This window comes from Stigmatopora argus, chromosome 3, assembly GCF_051989625.1.
Source record: "Stigmatopora argus isolate UIUO_Sarg chromosome 3, RoL_Sarg_1.0, whole genome shotgun sequence".
NCBI classification, from domain to species: Eukaryota; Metazoa; Chordata; class Actinopteri; order Syngnathiformes; family Syngnathidae; genus Stigmatopora; species Stigmatopora argus.
The window spans coordinates 2,746,504-2,765,315 of NC_135389.1; the positions used below are offsets into that span (position 1 = coordinate 2,746,504).

General features: G+C 42.3%; 1 protein-coding gene across 2 annotated transcripts in view; it reads left to right on the plus strand.

The window, feature by feature from the left end:
• The window catches only part of sntb2 (syntrophin, beta 2), a 99,668-nt gene that overhangs the window by 60,950 nt on the left and 19,906 nt on the right, over positions 1-18,812 (plus strand). For both annotated transcript variants that reach the window (XM_077596491.1, XM_077596489.1), the window contains 2 exons: positions 3,748-3,890; positions 8,297-8,493. In XM_077596491.1, coding sequence (XP_077452617.1) covers positions 3,748-3,890; positions 8,297-8,493 — 340 coding nt within the window. The remainder of the gene's footprint in view (positions 1-3,747; positions 3,891-8,296; positions 8,494-18,812) is intronic.

Here is an 18,812-nt window from a genome sequence, read left to right on the forward strand (position 1 = left end):
CTCCCCGAAAAAACAAGACGGGCGGTGTTCGAAACTCCTACCGGAGCCCCCCCGCCGGCCGCCACGCGGTGGTCCTGTGTAGATGGCCCACGGACCTGGCAGATGCTGGGCGGGGTAATCCAGGTTTGAGTAGTCGGAGGGGCAATAGCGATCCTTCTCCAGTGGGGCATAACGTTCAGCGTCTTTAGTTGGAGCGTATCGGATTCCGTATCGGCTAAGAAAATAGCCGTCCCAGACCGAATCTCCAGCATCCAGCTCACTTCGCCGCTGGCCGTCCTCCTCTTCAGTAAGGTCGGAGTCCCAATATCCAGCATCTAAGTCTATTAGCCCCCCGTCGTCCTCACCTTCAGAAAAGTCTGTGTCCCAACGGACAAAGACTTGGCATTCCAAGGGGGCCGAGGGAGGCTGGCGTCGACGAGCGCGTCGGCGCGAGCGTGGGTAGCCTCCCGCTGGGTCCATTATGGCCGGATCGTTCTGTTATGATCACGCTGCGTCGCTGGGTCGTCGCAGGGCGATCGGGGGCATCTGTTACGGTCGCGCCGCGTCGTGTGACGCGACCGTGGAAGCAGGTCGACCCAAATGCAGGAGGCAGGAGAGGACGAGGCATTAGCGTGATACGGAGACCTTTAATGGATTAACCAAAACGTGGAAAACAAACGTGTCCGCATGCGGCGCGCATACGGACAGAGGCAACAGAATGGCAACAGAATGGCAACAGAGTAACGACCGCTAGCTACCGCTAGCAACCGCTAACAACAGTCACTGGTAGTCATCGACAGTGAACGATAGTGAACGATCCGGCGACGTGTGATGACGCGTCGCTTACTTAAATACAGGAACCGAAGGAAATCAATGGATTGGCTACAGCCGGTACGTGTCGACGGCAACCCAGGAGGGCCAAAAGGGCCACTCCTGACAAAGATGGCCGTGCCCCGAGCGAGCAGTGACGGGAATGTGAGTTTTTTCACCTTTTATGCAAGATAAAACCCACCAGTCTAACTCCATCATCAAATTTTCTGATGACACCACTGTGATCGGACTCATCTCAGGAGGGGATGAGTCGGCCTACAGAGATGAGGTCAACAAACTGTCTTTGTGGTGCTCGGTGAACAATCTCACACTGAACACCACGAAAACTAAAGAAATAATCCTGGACTTTCGCAAACAGCACAGATCTGGCCCTACTCCTCATAAATGGAGTATTTGTAGAGAGGGTCCAGTCCTTTAAATTCCTGGGGGTCCACATCACGGATAAGCTCTCCTGGTCTACAAACATCACAGCAGTAGTGAAGAAGGCCCAGAAACGACTCAATTTCCTCAGGGTACTCAGGAGGAACAACTTGGACACCAAGCTTCTGATAACCTTCTATAGAACCACTGTGGAGAGCATCCTGGCATACTGCATCACAGTGTGGTACGCTGGAAGCATAGAAGCAGACAAAAAGGCCATGCAGAAAGTGATTAACACTGCCCAGAAGATCGTCAGCTGCTCTCTGCCCTCATTGGAAGACATTGCCAGCCCTCGTTACCTCAGCAGACCCAGGAACATCATCGGGGACCCATACCACCCTGGTCACGATCTGTTCCAGCTGCTGCCCTCTGGCAGACGCTATAGGTCCCACAAAGTACGGACAAATAGGCTTAAGGACAGTTTTTTCCCAACATCCATCAGAACTCTAAACTTGCGGTAACACAACACACATTCCCTTCTGAGGTAATATGAAAAGATGTTTGGGTGGTGATCTGCCTCCTACTGGCTGATTGAAGGTAAGTGAAAGACAGTGAGAGGTAAGTGATCCGCTCGGTGGGTGATGCGATTTATCCATAACGGCAGAATGCCAAATTACGAGTCCGTAACTATCACTTATTTAGGTCCTTTGCCGAGAAAACACACCTTATGGAGAAGCACTAACAATTTCTCTCATACGCAGTTTCTGGGTGTGATGACAAATAGGCTTTTGTTGTTGATGATGACGACAGGGCCTATGTCCGATTATTATTATTACTATTAAGATAAGGTTTATTTTTTCCTTGAATTATATTCATAGACGTCAAAATACATTTTGTTTAGCGCTTTATCTCTTTATCTTTTCTTTATTTTGAAATAAATGACCGTATATTGCCGCATTGTCTTGCGTCGTGACGTCACGAAGGCGCCATTTTTTGTCATGACGTCATCTTGTCATCGTCGTGTTTTTATGCGCATATAAGCCGTACCCTCGATTCAGTCATTATTTTTTGTCCGACAAAAGCGGCTTAGATGCGATTAAATATGGTAAAAATATATATCATCCATTAATTCTATTATTTGCATTCTCAAGGTGTATTTTACTCCAGGACCTCCACCCCACAACACTCTGCTGCAAAGTTCCCAATTTCCTCTTGGGCCTTCTTTGAGCACTGAGGAAAGTTGTAACACTACAATACTATACTTTGCTGTATGTAATTACAGCAATACCTCGATTATCGCGGTTAATGTTGACCAGAAATGGCTGCGATAAACAAAAAACCGCAAAGTAAGGTCACCCTTATTTATTTATTTTTTAATTTTTTTTTTATTCAGTGCTGAGTTCTAGTAGCAAGCGGAGAACAGGGAAGTGCCTTACGCTTGCGAGTTTCCGCATGGATTTTCACATTTTTATGACATTACAAAAAAATGTAATTAACAAAAAAAATTCCCCCAGAAAAAAACCTGATGTAGTGAATCCGCAATAGTTGCAGCCACGATATTTGAGGGATTACTGTAAAGCATTATTTTAATCTATCCAAATGCATTTGCTGTTGTTTTGTGTCTTTGTTCACACTACCATTTCCTCTCTCTGTCACGTGTCACTGCACCACTGTTCATTGACTAAGAGGCACTTGCACGGGCATCTTTGCCACCAAAAATCAGCTTCCTTGCTGGTACGCGATCCACGTGTCAGACACTATTGAAGAAAAACAACAGAGCAGTCTAGCACTTCAGCAGATTTATTCTGGACACCTGAAATTCGCTTGTGACAAGAGTTAAATATTATACAGCGAGGAACACAAGACGTTAGACTTGGGAACATTACGAGTGTAATGTCGGTTGTAAGATCTAGAGTTGCTTACAGTTACCAATGTCCTTGATTGGAAGTGTTTATCATGGCCGTAGTAGCCATAATATTGCCTTATGGAACCGTTTGATATGATCAGGCTCTCTCTCGATGTGCGTTTGAATAACGTACGCATAAACTTTAAAAGCAAGAATCTTTCACAATAACACCACACTTATTGCCAATGACCACGAGTCTCCAATCGACACACACATTCCACTGATGGTGTCAAAATCGGCAACACAGTATAGAGTGAAGTGCAGGGTGCTCAGACTTTTTTGCTCCAAGGTCAACTTTTTCAGTGACCAAAATAGCGCGATCTACCTTTTTTTCCAAATGCACTCAAAAAGCTAATTGGTTATGCACGCTGATATTCTTTAAAACAACGCATGATTCAACATAGTGTGAGCATGTACCAATTATTCCTGGATGCACGATGGTGCTGTTTGACAGCTCAAGTCACATATTAAATCTTACTATATTTCATTAACTGGATCAAACCTTCCTGCAATGCCACTTACCAAGTCGAACTTGGCGATTGACTAGAAGCTCGAGATCAACTTATTGAGCACTGCTGGTGAAGCGGGAATTGCCTTTATAATTATGGAAGGGTGTTTTAAAGTAATAGTGAATTACCCAAACCCTACAAATTTTGTTTATCACTCTTTAGGTCCAGCTAGAAGGTGGACAGCGACAGCACAGACCTGTTGTAATGGCAATTACAGAAAAGGACATGATGCTCTTTGAATCTGTGCCATGGGGTAGAGAATTGTGGGCATTGCCTTTGCTCACACTCCCGCTGCTTGCTACAAGGTAGGACTAGTTGGAACAGCACAGATTTTTCTACATACTGTGTCACTGATCAGAACCTAGCATGAAAGGCACAATATATTACAAATAAGACTGAATTACAGAGTACCAGTCAACTATTGGTTATTATAATGCTTAGATTGACTCCTGTGTGGTCCCTTTCAATATTAAATTCACATTCTCTTTTCTCGTGTAATTTATTGTAGATCAAGTCAGATTCATTTATAAAACATACAGCATTACTATACAACTAGTATACAATCAAGACATTTACTTTATGAATCTAGTCCAGAACTACCGTATTTTCACACCTATAAGGCGCGGGCATAAAAGTCAAAAAAAGTCAATTTTTTTCTCCAAAATAGACAGGGCGCCTTATAATGCTGAGCGCTTGGCGGCGCCGAGCGGGAGCGCTCGCGGGGGGGCTGAGCGGCTGGCTATAGCGCTGGCTACCGGAAGCAGCTTATTGCCGGGTTCCGGTGCGCAGTGACTGCTGGGAAATATAGTTCTTGGGCGCTACACCCACATGCTAAAAACATGTTTTAAAAAGGCAACGGAAGCAAAACTGAGTTCGGTTGTACTTTATTTAGACATTTTACAATTTACTCAAGTCATCACCTTCAAATCCCTCAAACTCCTCATCTTCTGTGTCAGAATTAAACAATTACCCGAACGAGCCTTCCAAATAGCCGCCCCCCCTCTCTTCGTTATCAGTCACCGTAATTTCCATGTGGCTCCTTAGAAATTATGCCGGCTTTGGCAAAAGCTCGAACAACCGTGCAAGCAGACACGTTCGCCCAGGCGGCAACGATCCATTGACAAATCCTAGCGTAAGAAGCCCGGCGCTGCCTGCCACTTTTCGTGAAGCTGTGTTCGCCAGCGATCATCCACTGCTCCCACGCCGCTCGTAACTTTGATTTGAAAGCCCGGTTGATGCCGATGTCCAGCGGCTGTAATTCTTTGGTCAAGCCTCCGGGAATGACGGCAAGCTCTGAGTATACGTCACGTAACCAGCTTCACGAAAAGTGGCAGGCAGCGCCGGGCTTCTTACGCTACGATTTGTCAATGGATCGTTGCCGCCTGGGCGAACGTGTCTGCTTGCACGGTTGTTCGAGCTTTTGCCAAAGCCGGCATAATTTCTAAGGAGCCACATGGAAATTACGGTGACTCTGAAAATGAAGAGAGGGGGGGACCCGGCTATTTGGAAGGCTCGTTCGGGCAATTGTTTAATTCTGACAGAGAAGATGAGGAGTTTGAGGGATTTGAAGGTGATGATGACTTGAGTAAATTGTAAAATGTCCAAATAAAGCACTACCGAACTCAGTTTTGCTTCCGTTGCCTTTTTAAAACATGTTTTTAGCATGTGGGAGTAGCGCCCAGGAACTATATTTCCCAGCAGTCACTGCGCACCGGAACCCGGAAATAAGCTGCTTCCGGTAGCCAGCGCTATTGCGTTTTGATCTTAATCCATATGAAATATATAATATATATGCGTCTAATGAATTGGTACGTGCTTTGTGTGTCTAAAATACAGAAATAGCACTCGTTACTGACACTGCGGCGTAAGAAACGATGCGCCAAATAGGCGTGAAAATACGGTAGTTTGCAAAGGCCATTGTAGGTCCTGGTCTCTGTTGCAATCGATCTCGCATAGACAGTTTAACCAATGAAGTTTCTGCTGAATCAAGAAGCACCCGGCTGGAATTAACTGATTGCACTTGTAAGACACCAGATTGGTGAAAAAGTGTCTGCTTGATAGGTTGGAATGAAAACCCGCCCCCACCGCAGTTCTTTATGGAAAATTTTACCACCTTTGATCTAGTGCAAGACATTTTGATCGTATTGCGGGCGAATTATTCGATCGAAATTTTCGTCATACCACGAGCATGTCGTACCACGAGCATGTCGTACCACGAGGTACCACTCTACTGCATATAAGCCGCTTCTGTCGGACAAAAAAATGACTGAATCAAGGGTACGGCTTATATGCGCTTAAAAACACGACATGCGCGAAACTGTAAGTTGATGACGCAATGACGTCATGCACCCGTTACGGTTATTTATTTCAAAATGTAGAAAAGATCAACAGATAAAACGCTAAACAAAATGTATTTTGACGTCTATGAATATAATTCAAGGAAAAAATAAACCTTATCTTGGATAAAATGTGAAAAAACACGTTGCCGTCACCGCTCGCTCAGGCCACGGCCATCTTACCGTAGTTAAAAGTGGTCTGACTGGCCAGACGCGAGCAATGTTCCCTCTAAGCTGTGCGCGTGCGCAATTGCGCTCTCGTCTTCTCTGCGCAGCAGCAATCATATGGCGCGCAGTAATTTTTTTTTAAACCCCTTTCCCCATGATGGCGCCGTTTAAGCGGCAGCCAGTGGCAGTAGCTCTGTCCACTCTTATGTTTTTCGTGTTTTACAGCATGTTTTACATGAAAAATTAGAGGGAACATTGACATGCACCTGCTTGTGGCAGGTGTGATACTGGTGTGCCCATAGCGAGCAATGATGATGTCGTGACCGGATGATTCGCCTAAAGACGTTTCGCCGACGGACGTATGACAGACGGACAGGTCGCCGAATGAACGTTCGTTCAAACAGCGTTTAATGATTAAATACAAATACTAGTATTTGTTAGTTTAATGATTAAATACAAATACTAGTATTTGTTAGTTTAATGATTAAATACAAATACTAGTATTTGTTAGTTTAATAATTAAATACAAATACTAGTATTTGTTAGTTTAATGATTAAATACAATTACTAGTATTTGTTAGTTTAATAATTAAATACAAATACTAGTATTTGTATTTGTATTTAATCATTAAACGCTGTTTTCAGCTGGATTTGACCGAATTTGAGAGCATTTTGAGCCGTTTGGCGAATGGACGTATATGGACGTTTTTTTGCCTCCATCGCGACATTTTACCGAGGAATTCACTTCCCTGGGCTCGGTTCTAATGTCCAAAGAGTTCCAGTATTTGTATTTAATCATTAAATGCTGTTTTAGGATGGATTTGACCCGATTGCTGTCACTTCACGGCTCGGTTCTGCTACATCTGCCCGCCCAAGAGTGCTTATTCCCGGGCTGCCATGCCCGCCCAAGAGTGCTTATTCCCGGGCTGCCATTGACGGTAGACTAATAAATTGAGAGTGATGAGCGGCAAAGGGAAATGAATCATTGAATTTTACTATAATTTGGACAGCGCCGGCGGCGGGCCGGATTAAAAATCCTAACGGGCCATATATGGCCCGCGGGGCGAGCGCGCGAATCCCGTTTCGGCGAAACCTCCGTTCAGCCGAATGAACGTTCGGCGAAACGTCCATTCGGCGACCTGTCCGTCTGTCAAACATCCGTCGGCGAAATGTCTTTCGGCAAATCATCCGGTCACGAGCTCTTGGCCAATAAACAGAGATGTCACATGACATACAAATAGTAAAGGTAAAAAAAAAACATACATAAAAGAAACAGAATAAAATATATCATACTACGTCGCCACACTGAGTGAAGTGGAACAGTGCAAATACGCTGCCACAGTATAATATTGCAAATGACACCTTATGGCTATTACACATTTGTGTAGGCAGTGCATTATTAAAAAACTATGGGTCCAACAAATGTTTAGAGTCCCCAACATTGTGCAATACAAATGACAGTGTGAGAAACTGCATTTACAAGACATGACAACAAACAGATATTAACACATATTTCAGCACAATTTATTGAAACCATGAATTCCGTTATTTTTGTTATGCCCTGTACTCACAATACATTTGGCGTCCATCAACATTCTCATAATATCGCAACCACGAAATAACTATGTAAATTTTGATGGAAAAGTATGTTTTTTGTTTTTGGTCCTTTACTGGGAATGTTTGTTTTTGCTTCTTACTTTCTGGCTCATTGTTACCTGATGATGTATTTTCTGACTTGTTACCGATACAAAAAAAATGGCACTTTGATGTTGTTTCGAACCTAACAAATAGCACTTTTTAGGAGGGACTTTTTTTTAAACGTTCTCTTTTGATCACAACACAAAACAGATCTGAAATACCACATGGGAACAAAATTGTGCAGCCTTTGAAATCACAACAATGAGATCTCAGCTTCAAACCTGATAATCCAACCTGCGAAATCAAAACTAGAAGGGTGGACATGGTTATTTAAAATGTTCGCAAGTCATAAAGTTTAGCATATTGAAAAATAGTCTTTGCCAAAAGTCATGCGTCCACTACGAAGGAACGCAGGCAAAGGAGAGGACTGTATGGGCATGGATTGAATATCACAATGCACATCCTTGCAATCAACAGATTATGATCAGTTGAACACTTTGGGAGTAAAGAGGAGGATATCATATTTGTCTGAAAAGAAATGACAGGCCTATCTGTTTACCTTCTTCCAGACTGGTGCATTCTGGCTGTGCCCGTGGCTCTCCTGCCCAGAGTTCTGACCTGGTGTTTGGCACTCGAACCGGCACAGGGCGGGGCATTGAATCACACATCTTTCGTGTCGAGACCCACTGGGATCTGTCTTCATGGACCAGGGCTCTAGTGCAAGGTGCACATGCTGCAGCGGAACTCATCAAAGAAGTCTCTATTGGTGAGTGTGAATGATTTACCGTAATTTCTCGCATATTTGCCGCCTCCGCGTATAAGCCATACCCTGAAACCATTGAAGTTTACAATTTCCCTCGTATAAGATGCCCCGATTCACAATTTTCAGCTCCATATTCATGGTTTTAATATGGAGTACAAATGTGTTACCGTATTTTCACACCTATAGGGCGCTAAAAGTCTAACATTTTGTCTAAAATGGTCGATGCGCCCAAACGGTCGGTGCGTTTTGTCTGTGCACTAAACTCAATTTTTGTATGGCCCTGACCGCTTGAGTGAGTGGTTTTATATCTTGCCGGCACGCTACTTATTGCGATCAACCCAACGGACGTTCACCCTAAAAATAGCCTCCCTGCGCATTACAAGCATTATGGTAAAAACATTCAAAACATCCCAGGGGAGTGGCAAGGCATTTGACTTCCGTGTGCTTGCAGCGCTTTTAACCCTCAAAATCACTCTCAACACTTAAAGAAACAGCACATCAGAGCTATACAGAGGAAATGCCTAGCATGAATAACAACACAATGCGGGTGTGAACACTTGGAAAATGGACTGAAGCCATGGATCGAACACAATTTAACAGCTTTGCAAACGGATTGCTAGCGGATTGCTAACGGATGGCCAACATTGTAGTTGGGGCAGGCAGCATCGCACGTGTTATGTGACGATTTGGAATGAATTGTCGATGCCGATATAACAGCGAGGAGAATCAAAGGCTTGGGAGTGATGCATGTCGCGAGTTACAATGGATTGTGGATGGCTGGGCTCAAGTGTCGGCCAGCACTGTTCGAGCCTTCGCCAAAGCTGGAATCAAGTTCCCGGAATTCACAACTCTGACTGACAGTGGAGCCTAGCATGTTAAACGCCTAACTTTTTATATCAGAGTGTACATTTTACCTCAATAAAGGATTATCAAACTTAGTTTTGCTGGTGCTGTCTTTAAAAAAAAACATGCTGGTGCCAAGCCTAACATACGCTAAAAGCGAGCATAACATACACTAGCGGATAGCATAACATACGCCAGCGGCTAGCATAACATAGCCTAGTGTCATGCTAGCGCCCTATCGGACGATGCATCCAATGTATTGACAAAAAACAGAAAATATACCCGCAAATGAGACTGCGCCCTATCAAACGGTGTGTTTTATAGGTGTGAAAATACTGTACTTTGAAGGGAAAATCTTAAGAAAAATCATCGCACGTGGTATTTCTGAGCTTCTGTATGAATCGAAAAGATCGTCTGCTGGATTGCACATTCGGAAAGGGTGTCGCCTGCATATAGACAAATTCAAAAAGGAAGTCACGTGAGCAGTAAAACCAGAAAGTGTGTCCGTGGCGGTCTAGTTTGTCATCCCTAGGTAAGATGGCGGGGTACTCGGACGTTTGGCCGACGGACGTTTGGCCGACGGACAGTTCGCCGAACGGACGTTTCGCCGACCAGACGTTTCGCCGACCGGACGTTTGGTCGAACGGACATTTCGCCGAACGGACGTTTCGCCGTCGCGGGATTCGTGCGCTCGCCCCACCCCCGGATCGTGTGTGTACATGTTTTTCAACCTCGGCCCGTGGGCCATATACGGCCCATTAGGCTTTTCAATCCGGCCCACCGCCGGCGTTGTCCAAATTATAGTAAAAATCAATGACCTCATTCATTTGCCTTTGCCCTGCAATACCGCTCATCACTCTCAATTTAAAGACTGCTCTCTTTTATTGAATAATAATATGTTCTTAATGTTGAAAGTAAATTTGAAAATACATTTTCACCTTCAATTGTGTCTTTTTTCTAATATTTCAATACCCAGGTTTGATAAATTACATTGCGTGTCCAAATGCTGTCAAATGTTAGTATCCATTCTGGCCCGCAAGTCAAAAAGTTTGCCCACCCCTGGTATAGACAAACTTGCCTCTTTTATCCAATTATTGTCCCAAATTAAACACATTATCAATAAGCTGCCATTCAAAAAGTCTGCCTACCCCTTGTATAAACAAACTTGCCTCTTTTATCCTATTATTGTCCCAAATTAAACACATTATCATTAACTTTTAGCCCGGAACTTTGACATTAAAATAAAAGGCAAGTAAAATTATTTTATTAAAAAAATTATTAAAAAGAAGACAAAGCAAATTCACAGATGGTGTTTTTATTAAAGCAGTAAAACTTTTCACACACACACAGTTTACAAGAAATTACAATTAATATACGTTGGATGAAATATATGATATGTTAGAGAAAAGACCTTGCTGTTAATGAACGGTTGAAAAAGCTCATGGATGACTATCATCTGTGAATTTGCTTTGTCTTCTTTTTAATGAAATTGTCAAAAAAGTAGTCTGTAATTCTATTACAGGTACAACTGTGGGAAACAGAATTGTCCCTCTTATTAATATAGAAGAAAACAAAAATAAAAAAACAATACAGGAAGTCATTCATTGTGACTTTTAACCAAGCTATTCAATTTATTCAGTGTTTAGCAATTTTATATGAGCAAACTTGAGTTTCTTCCAGAGATTAATCTGAGTTAAGGCTCAATGAACACAACTTCAAAATAGTACAATGTTTTTCTCTCCTGGTCATCCTTGGATTTTTCTTTTGCTATATAAAAAAACTCATTATCCCATAGCAAGATTGGTACCCGGACGTCCGGCTGCCATTGATGGCGGTAGACGTCCGATTCATGTTGACTGTTGCGTTATATATCCACTATCTGGAGCTCTAATAACAGAAATAGCATCTGCACCTCAGTCAACCTCTCACCACAAATGTTTTACCCACTAGTACTTGTGAGAAATATTCATAGTTGAACACAAATCCACATCTTCAAGGGCAATCCATTTTGGAAAGATTCTCACAGATCTTCTAATTAGTAATGGTAAAACAACACACTAAGTTTAACACCAAACACTTTCATCTAAAAACAGACTTCCAGATTATGACAGTTAAGGTCAGTGAGTTGCCAGTGAGCAAAGTGTTCACTTATATCGTTACTTAACTGTCGTTTGGTAAATTGGTGCTTTGGATTCTATTTCCGATTTCAAGCAGGGAGTATCATATGCCAGCATGTTGCTGACAAATGCACCTCATTCTCCCACAACTGTAAAGGCGAGGAAAACGGATGGACTGATATTGACATCTTTAATGGCAGGAGCTAAGTGTGTGCATAGCCTATAGTCTCCTTTATTTATTTTCTGCTCAGCTAAAATAAAATGGCATTTATTCTGAATAATACTGAATTATTTTGACCAATTCCACAAAGTTAATGTCTGTGGTCCTTTTAAATTACCAAAATATTGACACTAGATAATAGAATACAATAGTAGAATATTGCAGAGCAGTGCAGCTTTCCTTAGCTTTTCTGACATCTTGCCTTAATTTATAACAATAATAGGATAAAAGAGGTAAGTTTGTCTATACCAGGGGTAGGCAAACTTTTTGAATGGCAGCTTATTGATAATGTAATTTGGGATAATTACAGTGGTACCTCGACATACGATCGTAATCCGTTCCGAGACTGAGATCGTATGACGAGGTTCTCGTAACTCGAGCGGACGTTTCCCATTGAAATGAATGGGAAAAAAAATTAATTCGTTCCAGCCCTATGAAAAAACACCAAAAACAGGATATTGGATTGGAAAAAATGTTTTATTTCTTCTAATTCCCCATCTATTAACAAAGTAACACATAACTAGTGGTTTAATAGAAATAAAATGTGTTTAATCTAACTAAAATTGGGCGGATTTCGCCGAGGGGAGAGGGGCACAAAAGGTTGTTTTTTTTCCACACAACACACTCGTAAACGGAACAAACACTCCACCCTCACGTTCGCTATCGATGGGCTGTTTGCAGTTGTACTATTCCCTTCAAAATATTCCGAAAATGATGCACACAAATGTCCTCACAATCGGATAATGCACGACCACTTGCCAACGAGCAGCAGTCTTTTATCAGCGATCGCTCCGCTGCTCATGGGAGCCTCAGGGGCGCTGGCTAGCGGCTCCCCCCCAGATTGTAGCATCTGTGTTCGCATCCCCTCGAACGGCGCCCATGATAGAGATGCTACCGTGGATGCTATTGCGGGGAGCCGCGAGCCAGCGCCCCCGACGCTCCCACGAGCAGCGAACGAGAAGTAATATAATACTCCTCGTATTAGATAAAAATAACAGGAAATGCAGCAGCTGAGCTTACCCACATATTGATTGTGGGTAAAGTTTTATTCTGAGAAAGAGTGCCATTGCCTGTCGGCGTTGTGTGCACGAGTATACTTCATTACCCAGAAAGCCCTCTTTTCCCCGCGCATGCGCGTTGTGCGTTTCCTGGTCTGATTCACTCATTCGGTGCTCGTAAATATTGTTATATACGAAAGATATGCAAAAAAGACAGTGCCATGGCCACCTGGCTTGGTCGCATCACGAAATTTTGATGGCATGACGGGCGAATTATTCGATCGAAATTTCCGTCGTAAGACGAGAATTTTGTATGACGAGCGGTCGTGTGACGAGGTACCACTGTATATATATATACCGTATTTTCACGCCTATAAGGCGTGCATAAAAGTAAAAAAATTCTCCAAAATAGACAGGGCGACGTATAATCCAGTGCGCTTTATATATGGACCAATACTAAAATTGTTATCACGATAAAATAAATCAGTCAATAGGACAACTACGGAAACCAGCCCCCGACTCTACTATTTTCCCGTAGATAAAGTACTGCGCAGTGACTGCTGGAATATAGAGTTCTTAATACACCCAGTTCTTCAATACAGTTAGTATGATGGCGACCACACTAATTTGGTGCTGGCCGTCATTTCGGCTGTATTTACAAAAGAAATCCTGCCGCTAAATGTTGGCGTCAACAGAGCATTCAAAGCTAGACTGTGAACTATATATATATATATATATATATATATATATATATATATATATATATATATATTTATATATTTGTATATATATACAACCAGTGGCGGGCGGTGCATTTTCTGGTAGCGCCTTCAACGTATCAATCCAACCCTCAAAAACTTATGGCAAAAACTCTTATGGCTATAAAACCTCTACTGCAGCTACAGCTGCAACACATAAAAGAAAACATTGCCCGAAAATGGGGTAAAATCCAGCCGAAAACAGCATTTATTGATTAAATACAAATACTGGAGCTTTTTAGACATCAGAACCGGGCCCGGCGTATCATTTCCCCGGTAAAAAGACAGCGATGAACGTCGACACGTCCATACGTGAAATGACAAAAAATGCACTAAAATTAGGTAAAATCCACTTCCTAGCATCATTTATTGATTGAATACAAATACTGGAGCTTTTGAGACATTACAACCAGGCCAGGGGGGTGATTTTTTCCGGGAACAGACAGCGATGGACGTCAATGGTGAAACGCCAAAAATTAAACTGGGGTAAAATCCACTTCCTAGCAGCATTTTGTGATTAAATACAAACACTGGAGCTTTTCAGATATCAGAACTTGGCCCACAATTGAAATATTATTTAGGAATATAGCCATATTTGTAATTTTACTCAGAAAAAATCCTTTTTACACAATATCCATCCTCCTTTCTTTCTTCCTTCTTTCCTATCGCCATCGAAGCTAATGATGAAAGTCGAGCCTGTCCTGTCATATATCTGGCATAGTCAGTTTTGAAAATGGCTTTAAATCAAAACAACAATATACTATTTGCTTGTGGAGCTAAGTTAGCACACTGAAAGTGCCGCACACACCATTTTCCCGGCTGTAACAGGCTTGCTAGCTTCGGAGTTGACCGCCCTTTCTTAATGATGTCCATTTTTTTTCTGTAAAAGTCCGTCTGGAAAATAGCTTTGTGAGAGAAATCTGCAACAGAAGCCATTTGTTTTTGCCACTGTCGGCCATGTGGGTGGAGTTTGCGATCTCTGGCTGCTTTGGCCCGCCTACTAGCCAATCATAGTTTGTGAAAGCAATGACATGTCCCAGCCAGCAAAATGCTAACACCTATGAAAAATCATTGTGGGGTTGCCAACTCGAAATCTGATTGGTTAAAAGCAACAGTCTAGTTTAATGCATCAGAGCCCGCAAGAACTGATTGTGAAGGCTTTGAGGCAGATCTGATCTGGCAACAAATAATGGCTGAAATGTGATTGGTTAAATGCTTCAATATGAAAACACACATCTGGAAGCAGTGCAACCAGGGGGAAAAGCAATGAAAGGAAGCTAACAGACCATTTGGAATAATAAGTATTGATGGACAAAATATAATATGATCCAGATATTTCTTAGGCCAGCAGAGAAGGCCTTGAAGGCCCTGACGGCCCGCCACTGTATACAACTAACTACGGCAAGCAGCCCGACTCTACTATTTTCCCGTAGATAAAGTACTGCGCAGTGACTGCTGGGATATAGAGTTCTTGTGCGCAACACCCACACGCTAAAAACACGCTTTAAAATGGCAATGGAAGCAAAACTGAGTTCGGTTGTACTTTATTTAGACATTTTACAACTTACCGTAATTACTCGAATATAACACGCAGATTTTTGCTATATAATTAATTCCAATAGTTGGGGGTGCGTGTTATAATCAATAACTAAAATAAATTACAAATTTTCGATCGAAAAAAGCATTGTCAAACTCACTTTGACGCACGGATTTTACGTCATCTCGTAGAGCCGACGCACGGATTTTACGTCATCTCGTAAAGCCAATCGGATGATGTGTTGTGGGAGGAAGAGGAAGTTGACGCATACCGGCTGTAGCCAATCCATTGATTGCTTTCGTTTCCTGTATTTAAGTAGCGACGCGTCATCACACGTCGCCGGATCGTTCACTATCGTTGACTATCATTGACTATCATTGACTGTTGTTAGCGGTTGCTAGCGGTCGCTAGCTGTCGTTATTCTGTTGCCTCTGTCCGTATGCGCGCCGCATGCGGCCACGTTTGTTTCCACGCCTTGGTTGATTCATTAAAGGACTCCGTATCACGCTGAATGCCTCGTCCTCTCCTGCTTCCTGCATTTGGGTCTACCTACATCCACGGTCGCGTCACACAACGCGGCGCGACCGTAACAGATGCCCCCGATCGCCCTGCGACGACCCAGCGACGCGGCGCGATCATAACAAGAGGACAGACAAAGAGAGAGAGGAACTCTTCATTTGAAGGATTCTAATGAATAAATTTGTTTGAACAAAACAATCGTGAAACGAAGAAAAAAAGGTAAGATTTCTGATTTTCGTCAGCGGGAAATTTTAGGTGCGCACTATATTCGATTACTGCGTTTTTCCAGATATTTTTGGAGTGTTATTTTCGAGTGCGCGTTATATTCGAGTAATTACGGTACTCACGTCATCATCACCCACAAATCCATCAAAGTCCTCATTTTCTGTGTCCGAATCAAACAGCACCAAATTAGTGTGGTCGCTGGCCGTCATTTCGGCTGTATTTACAAAAGAAATTCTGCCGCTAAATGTTGGCGTCAACAGAGCATTCAAAGCTAGACTGTGAACTATGTATATATATTATATATAATAACTCGGATCTTGCCGTCATTCCCGGAGGCTTAAGAACTACAACCGCGGGACCCAGCGTTTTGGAAGACTCATTTGGGCAATTGTTTGATTCGGACACAGAAAATCAGGACTTTGATGGATTTGTGGGTGATGATGACGTGAGTAAGTTGTAAAATGTCCAAATAAAGCACTGCCGAACTCAGTTTTGCTTCCGTTGCCTTTTTAAAGCGTGTTTTTAGCGTGTGGGTGTAGCGTCCAAGAACTATATTTCCCAGCAGTCACTGCGCACCGGAACCCGGAAATAATCTGCTTCCGGTAGCCAGCGCTATTGCGTTTCGATGTTAATCCAAATATAATATATAATATATATGTGTCTAATGAAATGGTGCGTGCTTTGTGTGTCTAAAATACAGAAATAGCACTCGTTACTGACACTGCGGCGTAAAAAACGATGCGCCAAGTAGGCGTGAAAATACGGTATATATATATATATATTTATATATTTATATATATATATATATATATATATATATATATATATATATATATATATATATATATATATATATATATATTTATATATATATATATATATATATATATATATATATATATATATATAAATATAAAGGCGATATTCTCGTTCTGACTCCATTTCTTAAAGCCTCCATTGCCTCCGCCCAAAGTGGAAGTTAATTTCAATACAAGTGGATAGCTTTCAGTTACAAGGAACATGGCAGGTTTGAAATCAAATACAGTGGTACCTCGAGATACGAGCTTAATCGGTTCCGGAACTGAGCTCGTATGACGAGATTCTCGTAACTCGAGCGGACATTTTCCATTGAAATGAATGGAAAACAAATTAATTTGTTCCAGCCCTCTGAAAAAACACCAAAAACAGGATATTGGATTGGAAAAAATGTTTTATTTCTTCTAATTCGCCATCTATTAACAAAGTAACACATAACTAGTGGTTTAATAGTAATAAAATGTGTTTAATCTAACTAAAATTGGGCAGATTTCGCCGACGGGAGACAGAGACGTTTGGGGGCATGGGGGGAGGGGGGTGTCGTTCATTTTTTCCACGACAACGCACTCGTAAACGGAACAAACAAATTTAAATTAACTTGGATTAATATATACAGACACTCAAACATACGTTTAATGTAACTTTACACAAAACTGAATTCTAATTTTGTTGTAATCAATGTTCCCTCTAATTTTTCGTTGGTCTGAGCAGAAAGTCAACCTCCCTGAGCGCACCGAGTACCAGTGTGAGCGACATCATCGGTACTCGGATGATTCGCCTAAAGACGTTTCACCGACGGACGTTTGACAGACGGGCAGGTCGCCGAATGAACGTTCGGCGTAACGTCCATTCGGCGACCTGTCCGTCTGTCAAACGTCCGTCGGCGAAACGTCTTTAGGCGAATCATCCGGTCACAACATCATCATTGCTCGCTATGGGCACACAAGCAGGTGCATGTCAATGTTCCCTCTAATTTTTCATGTAAAACACGAAAAACATAAGTGGACAGAGCTACTGCCACTGGCTGCCGCTTATACGGCGCCATCATGGGGAAAGGGGTAAAAAAAAAAAAATTCTGATTTTTTTTTTTTACTGCGCGCCATATGATTGCTGCTGCGCAGAGAAGACGAGAGTAGTGCGCAATTGCGCACGCGCGCAGCTTAGAGGGAACACTGGTTGTAATCTTTTGTTACCTTCGTTTTCCGGGTTGGCGGTTTGCCACGCCTCCACCCTCACGTTCGCTATCGATGGACTTTTTGCTGTTGTATTGCCTTCAAAATATTCCCAAAATGATGCACACAAATGTCCTCACAATAGGATAACGCATGACCACTTGCCAACGAGAAATAGTCTTTAAAGAACGATCGCGGGAGCTTCTTTCCTTAGAAAGAATAACAGGAAATACAATAGTTGAGCTTACCCACATATTGATTGTGGGTAATGAAGTTTTATTCTGAGAAAGGTTGCCATTGCCTATGGTGTTGTGTGCACGAGTGTACTTCATTACCCAGAAAGCCCTCTTTTTGCATGCGCATTGCGCGTTTCCTGGTCTTAGGAGAAACTCGTCTGAATTAATCGTTCCGTGCTCGTAAATATTGTTATACACGAAAGATATGCAAAAAAGACCTGGCTTGGTCGCATCACGAAATTTTGATCGCATGACGGGCGAATTATTCGATCGAAATTTCCGCCGTAAGACGAGAATTTTGTATGACGAGCGGTCGTATGACGAGGTACCACTGTACTGTTGGGTCTTAACTTGGACATCTGTTGAAACAGAGATTCTCAAGATATGGCACTTCCCTTCGAACCATAAAAGATATTTAGATAGGTCAGAAAAAGTTTTACAACGCTATGCAAATCCCATGATCAGATAGTGATAGGCACTATGCTTCAGTAAGCAAATTCAAATATGGCTCAAACATTCAAGTTAATTTTTATAACAAATACTTCATAACAGACCCCCTGTTTACACAGAAAATTGTGTAACAAACTATTAATGGAATAAAAATTAACACATCAAAACCTTCAGTATGGTAAAAAAAACTTTCGCAATTTTGACGTAGAAACGAAAGAAAAAAAACATAATTTACACAACTTCAGAACTAGAAAGAAAATACAAAAATCAAATCATTCTCGATCAGATGGTCCACTACTGAAGTTCTTCTTCTCATAGTTCTTTCTCCTCTTCTTCCAGCGGTCTGTGATCTCAGTCTGGGTCCATCAGCAATAATGGTCCACATTCAAAGCAAATTAACCATGCGTCACCGACATTATTTTGTAATCCTC